The sequence below is a fragment of the Acomys minous genome (assembly GCF_964271855.1).
Source record: "Acomys minous genome assembly, chromosome: 10".
In the NCBI taxonomy this organism is placed as follows: domain Eukaryota; kingdom Metazoa; phylum Chordata; class Mammalia; order Rodentia; family Muridae; genus Acomys; species Acomys minous.
The window spans coordinates 64580048-64598614 of record NC_140491.1 but is presented as its reverse complement, the minus strand read 5'-3'; the positions used below and the strand labels follow the sequence as shown (position 1 = coordinate 64598614).

General features: G+C 51.8%; 1 protein-coding gene across 5 annotated transcripts in view; it reads left to right on the top strand.

Moving 5' to 3' along the window:
* Positions 1 to 18567, top strand: part of PSD4 (pleckstrin and Sec7 domain containing 4) — a 36518-nt gene that overhangs the window by 3071 nt on the left and 14880 nt on the right. The window contains exons 1-3 of one of the 5 annotated variants that reach the window (XM_084798827.1): positions 7176 to 7324; positions 7443 to 7521; positions 17404 to 18432. In XM_084798827.1, coding sequence (XP_084654953.1) covers positions 17515 to 18432 — 918 coding nt within the window. In that variant the 5' untranslated portion in view covers positions 7176 to 7324; positions 7443 to 7521; positions 17404 to 17514. The other 4 variants (XM_084798826.1, XM_084798828.1, XM_084798825.1 and 1 more) reach the window with 4 other exon arrangements.

Here is an 18567-nt window from a genome sequence, read left to right as displayed (position 1 = left end):
TCATGAACATGGCTCCATCCACAAAGGCCATTGCTGAAGGACACGTTCTATTTGTAAACACACACACACACACACACACACACACACACACACACACACACACACACCTTTCTTTTCCTGTCTTCCTTCTACAGTTAGTAAAAAGTAATACTCAACTTAGCAGCCATTCTCAACAATTATTCTTCAAGATATGTAAATAAACATTTCTAAACAAATGTTGCATGTCTTGTCGGATGGGTATGCCACATTTATCAGGACAGTCCCATGGGCTGCAGGTTATTTTCCTTTGTTGGTTAGAACAGACATGATGTGTGGGGTCTACCTGCACCTCCCCTGTCTTTTAAGACCTGTTTCAGCAGTGGAAGAAACTCATAGATGTGGCTTAAAAGTTATTTATACATTAGACTATGGATGCTGCCCCTCTCCAGCAACACAGCATATCTTTTACTTATGATGATTTCCCAGCAGTTCCACCAACCCAGCTTGCTGGTCTTGCTAACTTCAAAATGGCATCACATTGTTTTCTGATGAATCATTTTTTTTATCAGTTTTCCATATACTATGAGCTGTTTGTTTTTTCTACATACTCTCTGTATCGTTGGTATGTTTGTTAGCATATCCTTGCCGTGTCTGTTAACTTTAAATTTCTATAACAAAGTAGCAAGAGATCGTCAACTTGTAAAGAGGAAAGGTTGATTTGGACTTACCGTTTGGCAGGTTTTGGTCTGTGGTCAGTTGGCCTGTTGTTTTGGGCCTGTGGGGAGGCAGCATATCATGACAGGAGCATGAAGAAGGAAGCTGGTCACCTCCTGCCTGAGAAGGACGCACTGGGTCTAATACCATGTCCAGTGACCTGAGACGTCTCACTAAAGGCGCTGCTAAGGAGCATCACGTGCAGAGCACTGGGCCTTTGTTGCATGGCACAGTCCAGATAGGAACTGCAGTACTTGGCTTTCAGTTGAATATTGATTTTTGTTATTGACTTATAAGAACTCTTATGACCAAGCCGGGCGTGGTGGCGCACGCCTTTAATCCCAGCACTCGGGAGGCAGAGGCAGGCGGATCGCTGTGAGTTCGAGGCCAGCCTAGTCTACAAAGTGAGTCCAGGACAGCCAAGGCTACACAGAGAGACCCTGTCTCGAAAAACCAAAAAAAAAAAAAAAAAAAAAAAAAAAAAAAAAAAAAAGAACTCTTATGACCCATGTCTGTCACTTCCTCCACCCTAGCCTGTGAGTAGCAACCACAGTTAGTGATAGGTCTATCCTTCAAGCTGGACATATTTTAGAAAAATAGATGATGTTCACTTACATACACATCAATTACATAAATTAGTTGCACTGTACATTATAATTTTCTCTAAAAATCTTTTATTTGAGAGTGTGTGTGGGGGGGGGTGCCAAAAGTCCTCAGGCTTGGTGATTGGCACCCTCATCTGCTGAGCCATATTGCTGGCCCCGGGCTCTTCTTCTTACTCCCTAAGGACAGTTCTTTGGTTTTGTTTTGTTTTTATTGGAATCCTAGTGGTGTGCATTTAGCTTGCTTTTTCTGAGAGCCATACAGCTGGAGTTTGGGAAATAGTCTAACAGTCAGTTGTTATTGGATTCGTCTAGAAAGGGTGAGTGGGGGTATTGTGGTGGAAGCCCTGCAGGGTGGAGAAGGTTGCCTGAGAATGGGGCAAGAAATGGAGCTGACCAAGAGGACAGTGGAGTGCCCACACCATGGGGGGGGGTACAGAGGGGGTCCAGTCAGGCATAGGATGATGTCATAGTGGTAGGAAATTAAGGTGGGCTGAGGACACGCTACCTGAGAGGCCAAGAGCACTCAAATCAGACAGGAGAGATCACAGTAGCACTGAGCCATCCATATAGGAGAGGAAAAGGCCCAGGCTGGCGTCAAGGCTGCTCGCTAGAAAAGCCAGCAACTGTGAGGCTATTGGCTAGTCAGGACCTGGGAGGGGCCGGCTACCAGGCAAGGGCAAGGAGGGAGCTCTTGGCACATTAGCAGGCTAAGCCTGAAGTCCTGTGGAAAATCCGTCTGTGGGCAGGACTCTGGTCTGGAGAGGGCTCCATGAGTCTTTAGCGAGTGCCTGGGAGGGGAACATGTGAGAGTGACATCACCCGGAAGAGCAGAGTGACCGGCTAGAGAGGCCCGGCCAGAACAAGAGCCCTGAGGCAGCTATATAAGAAGTGGATGGACGGGCTGGGACCTCGGAGGAGACATGATACATTTTTAATGGACTCTCTGCCATTCCGGAATTCGAGCCTGGCTAGAGAGTGGGCTTACAGACAAGGCCTAAGGAACCTGCCCTTTGCTGCCTGCCTTGGAGGATGCCGAACATGCTTGGGCAGAAGAGGGTTTAAGAAGCCCAGCTTGTGTGAAAGTCAGATCTCCTTCTCCACTTAACAGTGGAGAATGTCCTGTCCATCGGCTAGACTGGGTAGGGGTTCGAAGTTTACTGCCTATATTTTCCTTGGCTGTTGCCATAGTTTGCGGAGGACCCCAGGGCCCAGACCCACCTGTAGTTTTCCAGGACCCACTGGATCCTTCTATTTCCTCACTCTGCCAGGCTTGGATGGAGACGCCTGGTGGCACTCAGAGGAAGGATAATAGGTCACCAAGGAGAGACTTGATACCCTATGAACATATACAGGGGGAGGAGGTCCCCCTCAGTCACAGACATAGGAGAGGGGAGTAGGGGGGGAAGCGGGAGGAAGGGAGGAATGGGAGGATACAAGGGATGGGCTAACAATTGAGATGTAATATGAATAAATTAATTTTAAAAATTAAAAAAAAAAAAGAATCCCAGCTTGCACCGGCTCAGTTCCCAGGGAGGAGCTGGAAGCCCTAAGCACTGTTCGTTCCTGCAGGGAGTCGACAACCCTGAGGGTGACATGGTTGGAGCAGCTTGGGTCTGACTTCAGTACTGACACACAGCTCTACTGCAGTGCGAAGCAGGGCGCTCCAGGGGAGCACGCGGCCTGTCTGGAAACCCAGGAAGTGCCAGGAAGTGCCTCGTTTGGGTTTTCTTTCTCCTTAACCCTGTCAAAGTATATACATATACATATACATATACATATACATATACATATATATGTATATATATATATATATATATACATGATTGGCTGCTAATCATACATACCTGGTTTTCCGGTCAATGATTAATGGCTGATCAGAATGAAGGGACACTGGTCTCCAAAAGGGAAAGTGTACGAAATGCTCAGACCTTGCGCAAAGTGCCCGCACAGTCATGTGCCCTTGCCATGAGTTTTTCATCTATAGTGTTTTATTTAATAGTTTTCACTGAATGTAGAAAGCAGGCACTACCTATTTTCAGCACCTTTCATTGAGTTAATACCGTCTGTGAGCTACAGGCTTGCTATGGCAGTTGTAAGTTTCCTAATGCATATTCCCATAGATGCTTAAGTATTAAAATTGCTCCGTGTGGATTTTACACACCTACATAGACAGACACAGCATTGGATTGGAGTGTTCACAGAGGAGGGACCTTAGAGCAGAAAGTTCCTCCCAACCGAGTGCATGAAGGATGAAACTGTTTCCTCTGCCTTCTTAGGGACTGGGAACTGAAAATGAAATGGACAAAAGAGATGAACAGGGGTGGCTGGATTTTTAAATGATTACATTAAAGTCTGTATACCTAACTTAGAGAAACAGAGGGGGCGGGAACGACAGGCTTCTGTGGGATGAGTACGTAAGTTTCTGTCATGAGGAAAGGGAGACAGATGTGAAGGAGAACAAGTGAAAGAAAGTCTGTGAGACTGTTTGTCTAGGCACGAATGGGTCTTGCTGTCCTCAGGGCCATAAAACTGTCCTGGAGCAGGGACTGGCGGAGGCGTGTCTTCTGTGTTTCTTTCCAGAAGTAGGCGCTTTGCAGAGAAGTCATTTCAGCAGCCTGTTTCTCGGTCATCACATTCTGCTACGTAAAACAAGTCAGTCTGAGAAGGCTCCGTTCCCACTCGCTGACTCTTAAAATGTCTTTACCTTCTGGAAATTTTTGTAGCAACTCTGGAGTTCCAAATGGGCCCCCACACCTGCACCAGGGGGGCAGCCATTTGCACAACAGTTACAGGTAAGGGTCAAGAGTAACAATGGGGCCGCAGCTCCGTGGTAGATCCCAGATTTGGTGCCCAGCATCAAACCTAAGCTCTTGCAGCTCGACTTCTGAAGCCCTCTCCAACCCCACCACCATTCTCCACCTCTGCCAACAATGAGGGAACAGAGGTCTTAAAAGAGTCGTGAAATATTTAAAGTGGGCAGAGATATTCCATCATTATTTAATCAAACTTAATTTGCTAGTAATAAATGGAGTAAACTGGGCACGGCAGCGCACACCTTTAATTCCAGCGCTCAGGAGGAAGAAACAGGTGGTTCTCAAAGTTTGAGGCCAGCCTGGTCTGCAAAGCAAGTCCAGGACAGCCAAGGCTACACAGAGGAGCCCTGTCTCAAACAAAACAAAACAAAACAAAAACAAACAAACAGACACGGGCGTGGTGGCACACACCTTTAATCCCAGCACTTAGGAGGCAGAGGCAGGTGGATCGATGTGAGTTAGAGGCCAGCCTGGTCTACAAAGTGAGTCAAGGACAGTCAAGGCTACACAGAGAAACCCTGTCTCGAAAAAAAAAAATGTGTGTGTGTATGTACATACTTACATCTTAAATTACATATATTCTAAACAAGCATAAAAGAGGTAAAGTCTTGTAGATGTTACAATAAAGAGAAAGTCCTCAATTAATCTTGTGATATATATTTAAATGTGATATATACTTAAAGTTTCAGAAGAATTGAGATCAAACTAAATACAGACCATTGTCTTTTGGTTGTGTGGGGGTGGGGGAGTGGGGGAGACGAATATGCTGCTAGTGAACGGCACATACACACGTAGGCCTCAAGTGCCACTCCTCAGGAGCCACACACACCCTGTTGGGAAGAGCTGATTCTCTCATGGGGGCCTAAGCCTCCTGAGTTAGGCTAGGCTGGCTGCAAGTGAGGCCCAAGGATCTGCCTTCCTGGTGCTGGAACCATAATCAGGTACCATATGATGCAGCTTTTTATGTGGGTGCTGGGCTTGAACTCACGTCTTCATACTTGTATGGCAAGCAAGCATTTTACCAAGTGAGCTAGCTTCCTCGACCATAAACAGTTTTTTTTTTAAGTTTATATAATAGACTTTGAATATCTCTCTGCTTAAATGGTTTTTTAAAGACAAGCTCAGTAATGGAACTGGGTTCCTCACCTGGGTGGAGGAGGGTGTGAATGGTTTTGCTCTTGTAAGTACCAGTGAGCTAGCGCCTTCCAGCAGGTGTTTAGGGTGTGCTTTTCCATGAGGGAGGGTAACAATGGAGACCACTCACTGACCACAAGAGAGGGACAGACCCATGACAAGTGGCTATAGGAAAAGCACACATCCTACAATCTCCTCACTGTACAGTGAGGGCCGACAGGGAGGGGAGCCTTGAGGAAAAGAAAGAGTGAACTTTTCTGGGAAACAGAGGAAAGCCTGGTGACCCTGGCTTGGGCGCTCTGCCCAGGAGCACCTGTCCCAGACACAGGGTTGGCGGGGCTGAGGGGGTGTCTTTAATTTAACCAGACAGGGTAGAATAGGACTGCTTCCTCTAGTCACCTGACCTACTTCAGGGTAGAGCAGTGGAGTGCATTCACGTTTTTTACTTCTTGTAGGGCATTGAAACAGCTTCAGGCAAGCTAGGTGAGCTCTCTGCTGCTGAGACATATACCCAGCCTAGGTGAGCTCTCTGCTGCTGAGACATATACCCAGCCTAGGTGAGCTCTCTGCTGCTGAGACATATACCCAGCCTAGGTGAGCTCTCTGCTGCTGAGATGTATACTCAACCTAGGTGAGCTCTCTGCTGCTGAGACATATACCCAGCCTAAGTGAGCTCTCTGCTGCTGAGACATATACCTAGCCTAGGTAAGCTGTCTACTGCTGAGACATATACCCAGCCTAGGTGAGCTCTCTGCTGCTGAAACATATACCCAGCCTAGGTGAGCTGTCTGTTACTGAGACATATACCCAGTCTAGCTTATGTTTTTTGAGATTATATCTCATTAACTTAAGCAAGTTGGCCTTGAGCTTGCTTTATAGTCCTAGCATTGTCTTAAACTTGTCATCTTCCTTCTCAGCCTCTTGTGTAGCTGGGATTGCAGGCCTGTGTTGCCAATGGCCGCTTTCATAATCACATACTTATGGATGTGTTGGGTGTTGGCAGTGACATTTCCCATGGATTCTTACCCCATCCTTTGTCTTGAGTCTGAGAGGTGTCCAACCCTCCCATTCTAAGCCACAAACACCCAGGAGGTAGAGCCTTTGGCCCCTGCGGGGTGTTAGCCATTAAAGATCCGGTCCACCCTCTCCAACTCTTGCTCTGGTCCCTGGGAGCCCATCTCCTCGCCAGTGTGATATAAGCGCCTACCTTTCCAGAGGGAGGTCTGAGGAGACTAGTGTCCTGCTTTCCTTTCTGAGGACCTATGCTTGCAGAGCTCAGACCGCTGCTAGGAAATGGGACCATGCCTGGAGATGGGTCACACGGCTGCCTTCCTTTAGGCTTCTCCAAAGAAAGGGTTTTTTTTTTTCCCCAGGGGGCAGATGTAAAGACAGATGTAGGAAACTGGGAAGTGCGTCGGGGCTGCCTGCTACTTGCCCGCCCGGAAGTTCAGTATTTCAGCCAGCCCAAGTTTTGAGAAGTTGTAATCGGGAGGAAAAAGCTTGGACTAAAGGCCTGCCTTATAAACACCTCGGTGTTGCAATGCTTGTATCTGCGGTATGTGGATGGTAGCAAGGTAGAGGAAGGGCATTTGCTGGGCTCTGCACTGCTGTTGACTAACTGGCCCTCCTCCTCTGCCTGGAGCACGGGGACAGTGGTACTTCATCCATGAGCTCCGGAGGGAAACTGCCAGGGCATTAGAAAAGCCCGGACAATGTCGGCAAATGTCTACACACAAACAGCCTCAAGGGGCGGCTGCTGTAATAAATTAGGGTTTCTCTCTCTTCCCTCTGGGCCTCATGAAGGGGGGTGGGGGGGCTCCTCTCTCAAGAGATGTCCCCTGCCCCTCCCATGCTCATCTCTCACTGCCACCACCTGCGCTGAAGGACTTCCTCTGTGGGCAAACAGGAAGTAGCTCACGGCTCAGGAGACTGCTGCGCACGCGCACATTCGCGCGCACCTTGGGTTGTGCGAGCTGTGGGCTACACACTGTGTGCTCTGCTCAGGATGCGTTTGGGTTTCCGGGAGAGGATGGTGGACTGGGGCGAGGCTCTGTGAGTGGAGGAAGACGGATGCTGGAGGTAAAGCTCGCTTCTTGAGACTCTGGGACCGAGGACCACAATGCCCCTCTAGCTGGAGGCCCTGTTGGCATCCACCAAGGCATCCTTCACCCAGGGTTTTGCTTCTTATAATTACCAGGAGATAAAAGTCCTAAGAGATGCATGCACGCTGAGGACTCCAGCGGTCAGGGAGGTCCTCATGACCCACTGCCAAGAAGGTGAGGGAGAGGCAGATTTCCCTTGTGTTGTCGAATGAATGTAATTTGTGGTCACGCGGGGGGTAGGGGGGGAGGCAGCGGGGCGGGGGGGGGGGAGGGAGGCTGTTGGCCTATAAATGTGTAGAGCCCGGGATTGTGGAAGGAGGCAGACTGCCTGGGTAGCATCAAACCAGCTTCAGGGAGCTAAGTGTGCTGTGGGCCCCTGGGGAGAATGTAGAGCCCCACCCCCACCCCACCCCCATCCCCCAGGTAAAAAAGGAACACCCTGCTCCCCTCTTGTCTCTCAGCACATGGTGGCCATCTGCCTCCACCATCCCGTCATCACCTCTCGGCGCCACTCGTCCATCAACTAACTCTCGGTGGCCATGTTCAATGGAGGCTCACTTCCCTCCTTTTTGATCGTCTTTGACGATCCCGTCGCCCAGCTGACCACTTCCTCCTTCAGAACCCACCTCCTCTCTCTTGGCTGACGCTGCTGCCTTCTCTTGGCTCTCACCTTGATAGTCCCTCACTATGCCCCCTTTACAGACCTCTCTCCTCCCATCCTGGGGGGGGGCCACCCCCCACCCCCACCCCCACCCCCCCCCCACCCCCCCCATCCCCGCCTCAGATACATCTCTGGGGTGACATCAGCCCCTAAGCTCCAGACATGGTGTTCAGTTGCCTGCCTGAACTTCACAAATACCTAAACCCTTTTCTGCCAGTGGCGGTTGTCTGGAAGTTGGCCCTGGCTTCCCTCCCACCTTTACACCTCCCGTCTGCTACAGCAGGCAGGCTTCCCAGCTGTGCCTAGTGACAGGCCCTTCCCCCTTAGCCATCCTTCCTCTGGCCCAAGATGGTGTCCCTCCCCCCCCCCCACCTAGACAACTCACCCCAAAGCCACATAACCAGGGTTTTGCTCTGAGCTAGCCCCTGACGATTGATTGTTCTTCATTTAGTAGACAATTGATACCCCCAAATAAATGTATAAATACTCCTTTGGCCCTCAACTCCCAACTCCAAACGCAGCTTGGTCTACAGTGGACCCAGTGACCTCTGGCAGCCCCTGCCTCTCCTGTTCCCGGGCTTCTCACGGTGCCAGGCCCACTGAATGTGTCCTGGATATTAGACTTTTTTCTATTACACCCACAGCCTAAACCTGCTCTCTCTATTGGGCCTTCCCCACATGGATATGCTGTCTCTCTGCTTAGGCCTTCCCTGACCTCCATGGCAGTGAGCTCACAGTGTCACCCTCCCTGGTTTCTCTCCACCCCGCCCACCCACCCTCCACCCCCCCAACACACACTACCGAGGTGGCCTGGGCATTTTATGAGCAGATGCCAACTAGCCAGAGTGCCTGCCTGTGTTCCGCCTCCTGGCCGGAAGCTCCCGTGAACACCAGCAGCGTGCTTTATTCCTGGCTGGTGAGCAACTTCTCGTGTGGCGGCAGAAGGCGCTGGTGGAGGGGTGCATACCAGAGGCAAGGCTGCAGCCTGTGAAGAGGTTTGCTTCCAGGTGACACCTTTAAGGTTTCAGGTTTCCCCAGCTGTGGGGAGAGTCCTGAAATCACGATTGCAGAAGCCATGGCCGCCACCCAACGTTTGGAGGACAGGCTCTACCTGGCTGGATGCTGGGCTGGAGGTGTCTGTGAGAGTAAGCCGTGCACAGTGTTCGCTAGTCTTAGAAAGTGAGTGCTTTGAGCCCGCCAGGGCCGGCAGGGTCTCATCTGATGTATCCAATACACAGAAGTCAGGGGACGCTGACAAACTTCATCCTAGCTGAGTGCTGCCGCCCACTTTCTCTCTCTCAGTCCTACCTTAGCTGCAGCCTGCCTGCCGGGCCAGGTCTGAAGCAGCGCGCTCTCATTCTCCCCTCAAAACTGTGGCTCCTGGAGCAGAGCCCCTGCCGGGCCCACCCCTCTTTCTCTCCTCGACCCTGACTCTTCTTCACCAGCTGTGGGGAGGGGGAGGGGTGGCCTGAGCAGGACTCTAAGCCTCTGCTATCAGCACTCAAGCCTCCCTAAACCCAGGCTGTATGGAGCTGCAATGCACCTGGGGGGGAAATGCAGGCCCAGAGCTGCAGTGTGCCTGGGGGGGTGGGGGGGATGCAGGCCCAGAGCTGCAGTGTGCCTGGGGGGTTGGGGGGGATGCAGGCCCAGAGCTGCAGTGTGCCTGGGGGTGTGGGGGGGATGCGGGCCCAGAGCTGCAGTGTGCCTGGGGGGGGGGAATGCAGGCCCGGAGCTGCAGTGTGCCTGGGGGGTTGGGGGGGATGCAGGCCCAGAGCTGCAGTGTGCCTGGGGGGTTGGGGGGGATGCGGGCCCAGAGCTGCAGTGTGCCTGGGGGAAGGGGAGGGGGAAATGCAGGCCTAGAGCAGAGAATCCCAAGACTTTCCACACCCAGAGGACTTTGTGGGTCCAGGTAGATCAGCGCATCTCTGCGGACTCCGTCCAGCTATGGAAGGAGGGCCACTGGAGGAGGGCCCCAAGCTGGAGTCAGGCCCTTTCCATGTAGCCATGTGCACAAGCCCCCCAGCGCAGGCCTTGGCAGCACCGTGGTTGTGGGCAGGCCAGGAAAGAGGGTCCAAGGAAGGCAGGTAGGTAGGTGGGTTGATGATGGTTAGCACTGTGGCTGGGGTAGAGGGGTCTTTGGATCTTCAGCAGGTTAGTGGTGGAGCTGAGACTGAACGTATAGACTATTTACATTGTGTACGGCTTCCCCCCTGGCCTCTGTTTCATACTCCTAAACATCACAACCTGGCCCTGGGGACTTCTTGTGTTCGGAACTCAACTGTTGGGAATGGTCAGTGATCGGTGAAGGCATAGTTTGAATCCTAGCCTTGCCACGTCCTATTTGTGCAACCTAAAGCAGCAGCTGGACCGGCAGGCACAGCAACTGATGGAGGTCGGGCTCGATGAGGTCAGAGAGCTGGCTAAGGAGCGTTTGCAGGGGACCTTTGATAATATCTCAGGTGTTGTGGCGACTGGGGGTGGGGGTGGGGGACACAACCGTATGAAAAGTGGAATGTTGTAAGTGAAAACATAAAATGCTGGAGGCCCTTCTGTCTCTGTTGCTAACCCTCTTGGGCACTAAGCTGAGGCTGAGGCAGACCCTGGGACAAAACCGCAGGGAGGAAGGAGGAGGAGGAGGAGGGGCCTGTTCACAGCCCAGGCCTCCTAGTCTTCCCCTTTCTCTGAGGCCCTGGTGCGGTGGGGAGAAGGCCAATCTGGCAGGTTTGTTCTGGGATGGTGCTTCAGGGGAGCAGTTGGCAAGGACTAAAAGTATAGATAGGGTACATGCCCGCCCCAGGAGTGCGGCCTCTTGTCTTGTGGGCAGGAAGCATGTGGTGCTGAGCTACTCTGAGGGCTAGGGAGCTCTGGGGAGCAGGAGGGGGTACGTGTCATGGTGGTGAGTCCAACGGAAGTCGGAAGCTTCAGTCGCCGCGTTCCCTGGCGGGCAACTATGCAGCAGAGAGTGTTCCTGGGTCAGGCGGCTCCAACTTCTAGTCACTGAAGGTGAGCTAGGTCGGCTTATGGCCAGGGTGGGGAGAAGGGGGGAGGGGGGAGGAGGAGAGGGGGCGCGGTTCTGGGGGAATCTGGCTTAGGAGACCAGAAAATAGAGTTTTCTGTGGGGCCTCGTGGCTGGGGCTAAGGACAGGTACAACAGACAGAGACAAGTTTCTGGGCTCGATCCCTGTGTGGGCATCTGACAGGAGCCTCACCTCACTGGACCCTTGCCTTGCCCTACCTTTCTTCCACGCTGTCTGTCCTCTGTCTAACTCTCTATCCGGCTCTTCTCTGGTGTCTTTCCCGCCTCCTTTCACCAGGGCCTCTAGATATCTCAACAATGAAAGGCGAAGAGGCAGCATGCCTGAGGGTCCTCAGGACTGCTGTGGTTAAAGGTTTCAACTTGACTGTAGACCCTGGCGGGCTGGAGTCCCAGGACCAGGCTGGGGCAGCTCTGGGTGTGGTCACTGCAGAAATGGAGTCTGGGCTTCAGCCTTTAGGCTCTCCCTGCTCCACCCTATTCTCAGGCCCCACCCAAAAGGGCTGGAGTTAGATGCAGGCGACCCCCTCCTCCACCTCAACTTGTTTAGCCCTGAGTTGGGACTATTCTCCTGATGTGTAAAGAGGAACCGTGTCACTCCCAAAACTGTCCCTGTGTGAGACACTGTAAGGCCTATTAGTGTCCCTCAGAACTGGTCCTCATCTCCTGCTCTCATATTTCAGGGCCTAAGATTCCATAGTTAGGGTCATTCTTCTCCTGAAAGGCTGAGAGGGTCGACCCGTCGGGACCAGGACTTAGACCTTCACCTAGCTTGAAAGAACAGGCTCCGAGGAGGCATGCCTCCAGCCCTCTGCGGCTGCTAGAGCATCATAGCTATCGATAGGAAGAGAGCATAACCCCAATGCTGGGGTGAGAGGACCACGGAAGGAGAGAGGTCCTTCACCTTCCATGGCTACAGCCATTCCTGAGCTTTGACTTAGGTCACCTCCCCCTACCCACCTCCTATCAGTCGCTGCTCTCTCTTTTTGAGGCCCCAGCTGGTTTCACCCTGTGATATGGAGGCCCCTTACCTCCCCCCCCCCACCCCCCCGCCACACATTTGCATGAAGTCTCCCTTGGGAACGGGCAGTGGGGCCTCCCCTAATCAGTTCTCAAGTTTGCTCAGTGCTCAGGGGTCCAAGTTCAGATAGAGGCACCAGTCCTGTCACTCCATTCCAGAAAACTCCATTTGTTGTGGCTCCTTCCCTTGGGGACACTGCCACTGCCTGGGCTGCTTGGGGACAAGACAGCTTACCTCTCCTGTCTCTGGAAGTGTCAGGGTTGTTATGGGGGAAAGGAAGGAAGCAGGCTGCCTTGCTAAATCTGGAGCTTAAGTTGGAGTGGGTGTGTTGGGGGTGGGGGGGTCATGTTCCAGACGAAGGCTGAGGGCTGTTTCCTCTAGCAGGCCAAGAGCTGGCAGCATGAGGCTCTGGATGAGCCTGACACGGAGCTAGGTGTGTGCATGGGTGCGTGCATGTGTGTTATTTACTTTTGCTTCTCTGGGTGAATGGCAGAGCCACAGAGTTAGGCTGAGAAGACTTGACAGTGTCTTCAGCACCTCCCAGGGACCAGGCCCAGCATCCCAGCTCAGACCAGTTCCCGTTGCGTAACAAAGCTGCTGAGTAGATTTTCAAGTCTGATCTCTTCAGTCTACAGATAAGAGACCTGGACACTTCCCTGTGCCACAGGGTTAGTCAGCTGTAGAGTTGGGGTGGGAATATGGCCTGTGAGCCTCTCTATCAGCAGTCTTCACTGTCACCCTGATCCAGGCTGTTGCCCTTCCTCATCAGGAATGGCTTGTCTTTGTATACAATCTCTCATCCTTAAGCTAGAAGACAAGGCTGGCTCTGTAAGCCAAGAGTACAGAGCAAATCCAGTGTAAAAAGGAGAATCCAGATGCCATCTTACCGCCCCACCCCTGCCCTCCTAAAATCAAAATTCCTGCTGGTCTGGGGACGTCTTTGCCTAGAATACGCAAAGCCCTGGTTTGACCCTCAACACCATATAAGCCAGGTGTGTCAGAGAACACCTGTAATTCTAGCATTCAAGAAGCAGAGGCATTGGTATCGCCCATGAGTTCGAGGCCAGCCAGGGCCTGTTGTGAAAAACTAAAAGAAAAAAGAAAAAAAAAATCCTTGACTTTCTAGGCTAGGGTAAGAGGGACTGACCTCCTGGTCCCCTATGTGTCACTTTCCTCCCACCAACTACAGCTTAGCCTTGAAATATTCTCCCTAAAAATATCCTCCTGGTGACAATTACCTGTAATGCAGAGCTCAACACTGAAACAGAGAATGTACAATGAGACAGTGATGCCCTCTTTCCAATCCCCCTGCCTGGTGACTCCTCCCCCTGGATCTTCTAGAACCCTAAGTCTTTTCCTGGCCTCACAGAGACATTCTGCATCTCCCAGAATATGTCTGTAAACTTCCCACAGAACTCCGGGGGGGAAAAAAATGGAGGGCCATTTTATTTTAGGCAACAGAGTCCAACTCATGGGACATGGTCTTCTATCGCTGAATCCTTTCTTTGCAGCTTTGTCCGGTACCTCAGATGAGAGATTTCAGCAGAGTCAGTGAAGGAGCTTGCCACCAAGCCCAAAGACCGGAGCTCCATCCTTGGGATCCACCTAGTGGGAGGAGAGGACCGATTCCCCCCAAGTTATCCTCACACACAAACACAAAATAAGCTAAATCCATGTAAGAAAGGAGTAGGGGAGACTTACTGAACTCCGGGGGGTGGGAAGAAAATTCTAGATGCCTACCTAAGTAAGATATGCATGTGTTCTCTTGTTCCTGGCCTGCTTCTATGGAGGAGATGCCTTTCTTCATCCGGGGCAGGGGGTGGGGGTGAAAGGCTGGTCTCAGAATTCACCCAGATGACAGCCAAGGCGGCTGTGATGACCACCAGGAGGACGAATCCCTCCAGGTCATCTGTCCCATCCACTCAAGGAGGAATACTGAAAACCAGAGAAAGGACGCAGCAGCACCCTGACGTGTGGGTGGTGAACAGGAGTGCTGTCTGGGGGAGCCTTACGCCTGGGCTGGGACCCTGCATATGTCACTTGTTTGCTTGAGCCACCTAGAAAACTCGATGAAGGTCTCTGAAGCTTAGCTTTCTTGCTGGAGAGAAAGGGGTGTGTTGTTTGCCTCATTCTGGGGATACCTGGTGAGAGATGCGCTCGTACCTACACAGCTGGAAAAGCAGCCCACGTGCAGGGGCTGGGTAACATGGTCTGTACCTTCTCTCTTGGCATTGGGTTGCCAAACACAACAGAATACCCAGTTAAGTTTGAACAGTTGATAAAGTAGGGTGTTTCCAGCATGTTTACAGATATTGGGGTACTGGGCTTTTGATTGGGTTGTTCTTTGTTCTTTTGAAAACAGTATTAGACATCAACCCAGGGTCTTGCTCATAATAGACAAATCGTCTGTCATCTATGTGTCCAGCCCTGTCACATGTTTATCCACTACATTTAGCGACCCTACCATGAAGGTGTACACCACCCATGTGTCCTGACTTCCAGGAACTGAGGTTCTAGACCCTCAGGGATCATATAGAGAGACCTGAACATTCCAGGTCAAACCCAGCCTTGAACTTTTGATCCACTTGAACACAAGGATATTGATATGATTCCAAGAAATCTGTAGGTGAGACTGGGGAGGCCATGATTCCCCTGCCCCAGGACTGAGAAACTGCACAGTGAACAAGAAGCCCCAGAGAAGCAAGAATGTCCCGTGCTTACTTTTGGGCAACACAAGCCTTTTGAGCAAACAGAGTTGAACACTGAAATAGAGCAATGTGGAACAGGCCGGTTGACTTTGATTATGTTAAAAGAGTCTTGGCCCGGTCAAACCACATACCAACCAGCAGCCTTTGAGTTTCCTTAACTCTCCTCTCTGCCCCTTTGCCATAGTTTTCCCTTGGCCTCCTAGACCCTTCTCTCTCTAGGCCTTTCAGATACCAGATCTCAGGGATCTGCTCTTTCTTCTTTCTTCTCTAAAAAAATTATGGTTTCTCTCACCACCACCACCCCCACCTTTGACAAAAATCCATGAACACCGGATTTCTTCTGGGAAGGCAAACCCAATAAAACCCACTATTCAGCGATGTCCATGGTAGCTACAAATACATTCCGTCATTGTTGCTTTATGTAGTACGTGCATGTGCGTATGTATAAATGCCTACTTGAAAAGGGACACGTGGGATTCCTTCTAAGCTTTGGTGTCCCGTGCTCAGGACCACACATGCACATGTCCTGTCAAATGGATTCTGTAGTGAGATTAAGTGAGCCATCCTGGCTACATGGGTAGATGGGACTTAGAGGCTGAAATACATTAAGATGTGACGTATGGGGGTCAGGGAATGAGGACAAGAGAAGGGATTACACACAGGAAAGGAGCGAGGCAGGTGCCCAGGGATGCGGACTTAGCTGGGAGGAGGAGGGTGTGAACCTCTGCCTTGGCGTCTGGCAAGAAAGGGAGGGTGGGGCAGCACTGCGTCCTACTCCGGCACCTGTAACCAGAGCGCCTCTTCTCCTCCTCCTCCTCCAGCTCCAGTGGGGATCACTCTTGCCGGTTATTATTGTGCCCTGTGGTCTGTTTGCCTGAGGAGGCCTTAACACGGATACTCCGTGTTCATCTTTCACTTTTATTCATTTTCTGTTAGGCAGGCCCAAGGGTGATGGGCGTGATTCAGGGAAGTTGCTAACGTAAGAGCATGCCTTCTATTAGTCTCCTGTCACGCTAACAAATACCTGAGGGAACCGCTGTAAAGAGAAGATTGTGTTTCAGCTCACAGTTTTGAAGGTCCTAGCTCATGGCTGACTGGCCCCACTGTTTTGGTAGAAGCACATGGCAGAGTAAAGCCATCCACTCTGTGACCCAGTCTCTTTTCACGGGCATGCCTCTGATGGCCTCTCCCCTAGAGAAGGACTTGTAAAGTTTCTAGTGCCAAGCCGCAGACCAGCCTTTAATGCGTGAGCCTTTGAGAGCCCAAACTATCGCATGTTCGAGATACATTTATCCCTTCCCTGTTAGAGGTAGAACTGTCTGGGGCCTCTTACACAGAGGGTGGTGAGGACAGAAATGAGTAGTTGCATAGGGACAGAGATAGAAAAGGCTGGAAGTTCTCAAGGGTGGTGAGTGGAGGCCAACTTACAATAACCTGGAGAAGACTGACAGGCAAGACCAACTTCGATCCATCTGATCCAGAGCTAAGGTCAAATATAGAAAATGGCTCTTCTTTTCTGAAACCTGTCTTTGGGAGGAGCTGATTTATCACTCAATAATAGACTTGAAGCCTGGTCAAGAGCCTTTCCCAGGATGCTGAAATTTCAGAATTGTAGTATCATCGAACAACTCCTGTTGACAATAAAGTGAGGAACGTGGTGTCAGGACAGAGTGGAAAGGGAAAAACCCAGACAGGGACTCTATTTTGTAGGGTCTTTTAGAAGGAGACTTTGCAGATGAAGAGACTGGTGTACATATTAGCCCCGCCTCACTTCCCTCTGGCACTCTCAGGCAAAGACTTGTCTTTCATGTGATCTTAAATAATATGTAGATGCCACCCAGCTTTAGGGAGTACGATTTGTTGAATGTCTAAGATTTGGGACACTGCATCTAGTGACGTGCCACCTCCACTGTTAGAGGGACATGTCAGAAACCTTGCTTCCTATTTGAAGCCTCGGGCACACATGGCCATGGGTCTCGGCCTCTCTGGAAGTCGACTGCCCCCCTTTATGAAGCGAACGCTATGCTGTTGGGTGTGGCAGAAGGGCTGGAGAGTGAGTGGGGGGCCCTTTAGTGCCCCTGCCTTAAGTTGCACAGCTGCGCATGGTACCTAAGCAAGCAGCCTTAGGAGCTGGCCTTGTGGGAGTGCAGGCCCACAACCAGGACCCACGCTGTGAGAGTAGGCAGGCTGGCTTTGCTCCCCTGGTGCCAGCTCCTTTCTCCCGGCCTCCACAGCCTCCCTCTGATTCCTGCACACTCTGGCTTACACGTCTCTTCAGTTGTCTTGCCGCTCTTCCGGTGCCCTCAGGTGCTCTAAGTATCTGCGCTGCCTACCTTCCCGTCTTTCCATTCTTGAATCCAAGCCCCCAAGAGAAAGGCCCGACCTGACCCACGCATTCTTTTTGTGCTCCACCACACCGGAACCCTTTCAGCTAACGGATGGGTGTCTTTGGAAGAAGTGCCGTTCTGATGCCAATTTGAGGTCGTGAGGTCACAGGGCGTGCCTGGCAAGGCTGAGAGGACAGTGTCCCTTAGCAGGCCGCCCCAGGTGTGAGTTCTGGATGTGTCTAGCACTTTGGACTTCAGTGGGTTATGGCTCCTCTCTAACTTGCGCTTGCTTTGGGCATATACAGGCTTCATGTGGATCTCCAGTCCCCACCCTGGCGTGTGCACCTAGTCACTCATGAAATGGGACCGTGAAAACGGACAGTGCCAAGGGTTTCTGCAGAACTTTCCCTCTGTGGATGATGGGTGACAACAGACCCCTGGACCACCTCAGACCCATGGAATTTCTCAATATTCGCTTGGAAGACAACCTCCAGCCCTGCCCAGGAACGTATTCAAGTGGCCATCCGGGCCCTTCTGAATCCTGCCAGGGACACACCTGGCCCTTCGACGCCCCTGAGTCCACCAGGCCCGATGCTCATCGTGGGAACTCTGGTGTGGAGCCCACTCACCTGGGAGGCTGCTCTTTCCCGGAGGAGGCCGGGCAGACTCCAGCATCGCTGACGTCCCTGGGGGACAACTGCCCTCTGGGGAGTCCACAGCAGAATCAGAGCTCGTCCACACAGGTGGTGTTCTGGGCTGGCATCCTGCAGGCCCAGATGTGTGTCCTGGACCTGGAAGAGGAGCTGGAGAAAACAGAGGGACTCAGAGCCGAGCTGAGGTGCTGTATCCCTCCGTCCTCTAGGGACTTCCTTGGTGATGTGGATCTGAGCCCCAGCCTGCCCAAGAAGGACGAAGACTCTGGGGATGACAGCAGTGGGCCTGAGGAAGACCAGGACTGGTCGAGGGGGCAAATGCCAGGCTCCTCCCCAGAGTGGGGTGCTGAAGAGGACAGCATCTTTTTCGACAATCCCCTGTTCCTGGAGAGCCCTTGCTCAGACACCAGTGCCGAGGGACAATGTTTTTCCTGGGGGTACCCAGATTCTCACCCAGATATGAAGGCCTTGCCTCACAGTTCTCAAACCCTGGATTCTCCACTCCAAGAAGGCACAGAGCTCCGGAGGCCAGGAAGTGAGCTGGGTTTGGGGAGCAACACTGTTGACCAGAGTCGGTGTGCCACCCCTCCATTCCCTGTACCTTCCTATAAGACTCACCCTTGCTTGGCCTTGGGGTCCTCTGAAGGGGATCCCACAGTACCTCCTGATCAGGAGGATGAGGTAAGCTAGTTACAGAAGCGAGCTGAGGGCTGTGTTGGGGACAATGGCAGGGAGGGTCTTCCTCAGGTGGCACAGGAGACTTTTGGGGGATCTGAGCTAAGAGAACACCAAACTGACCTGTGTGTGTGTGTGTGT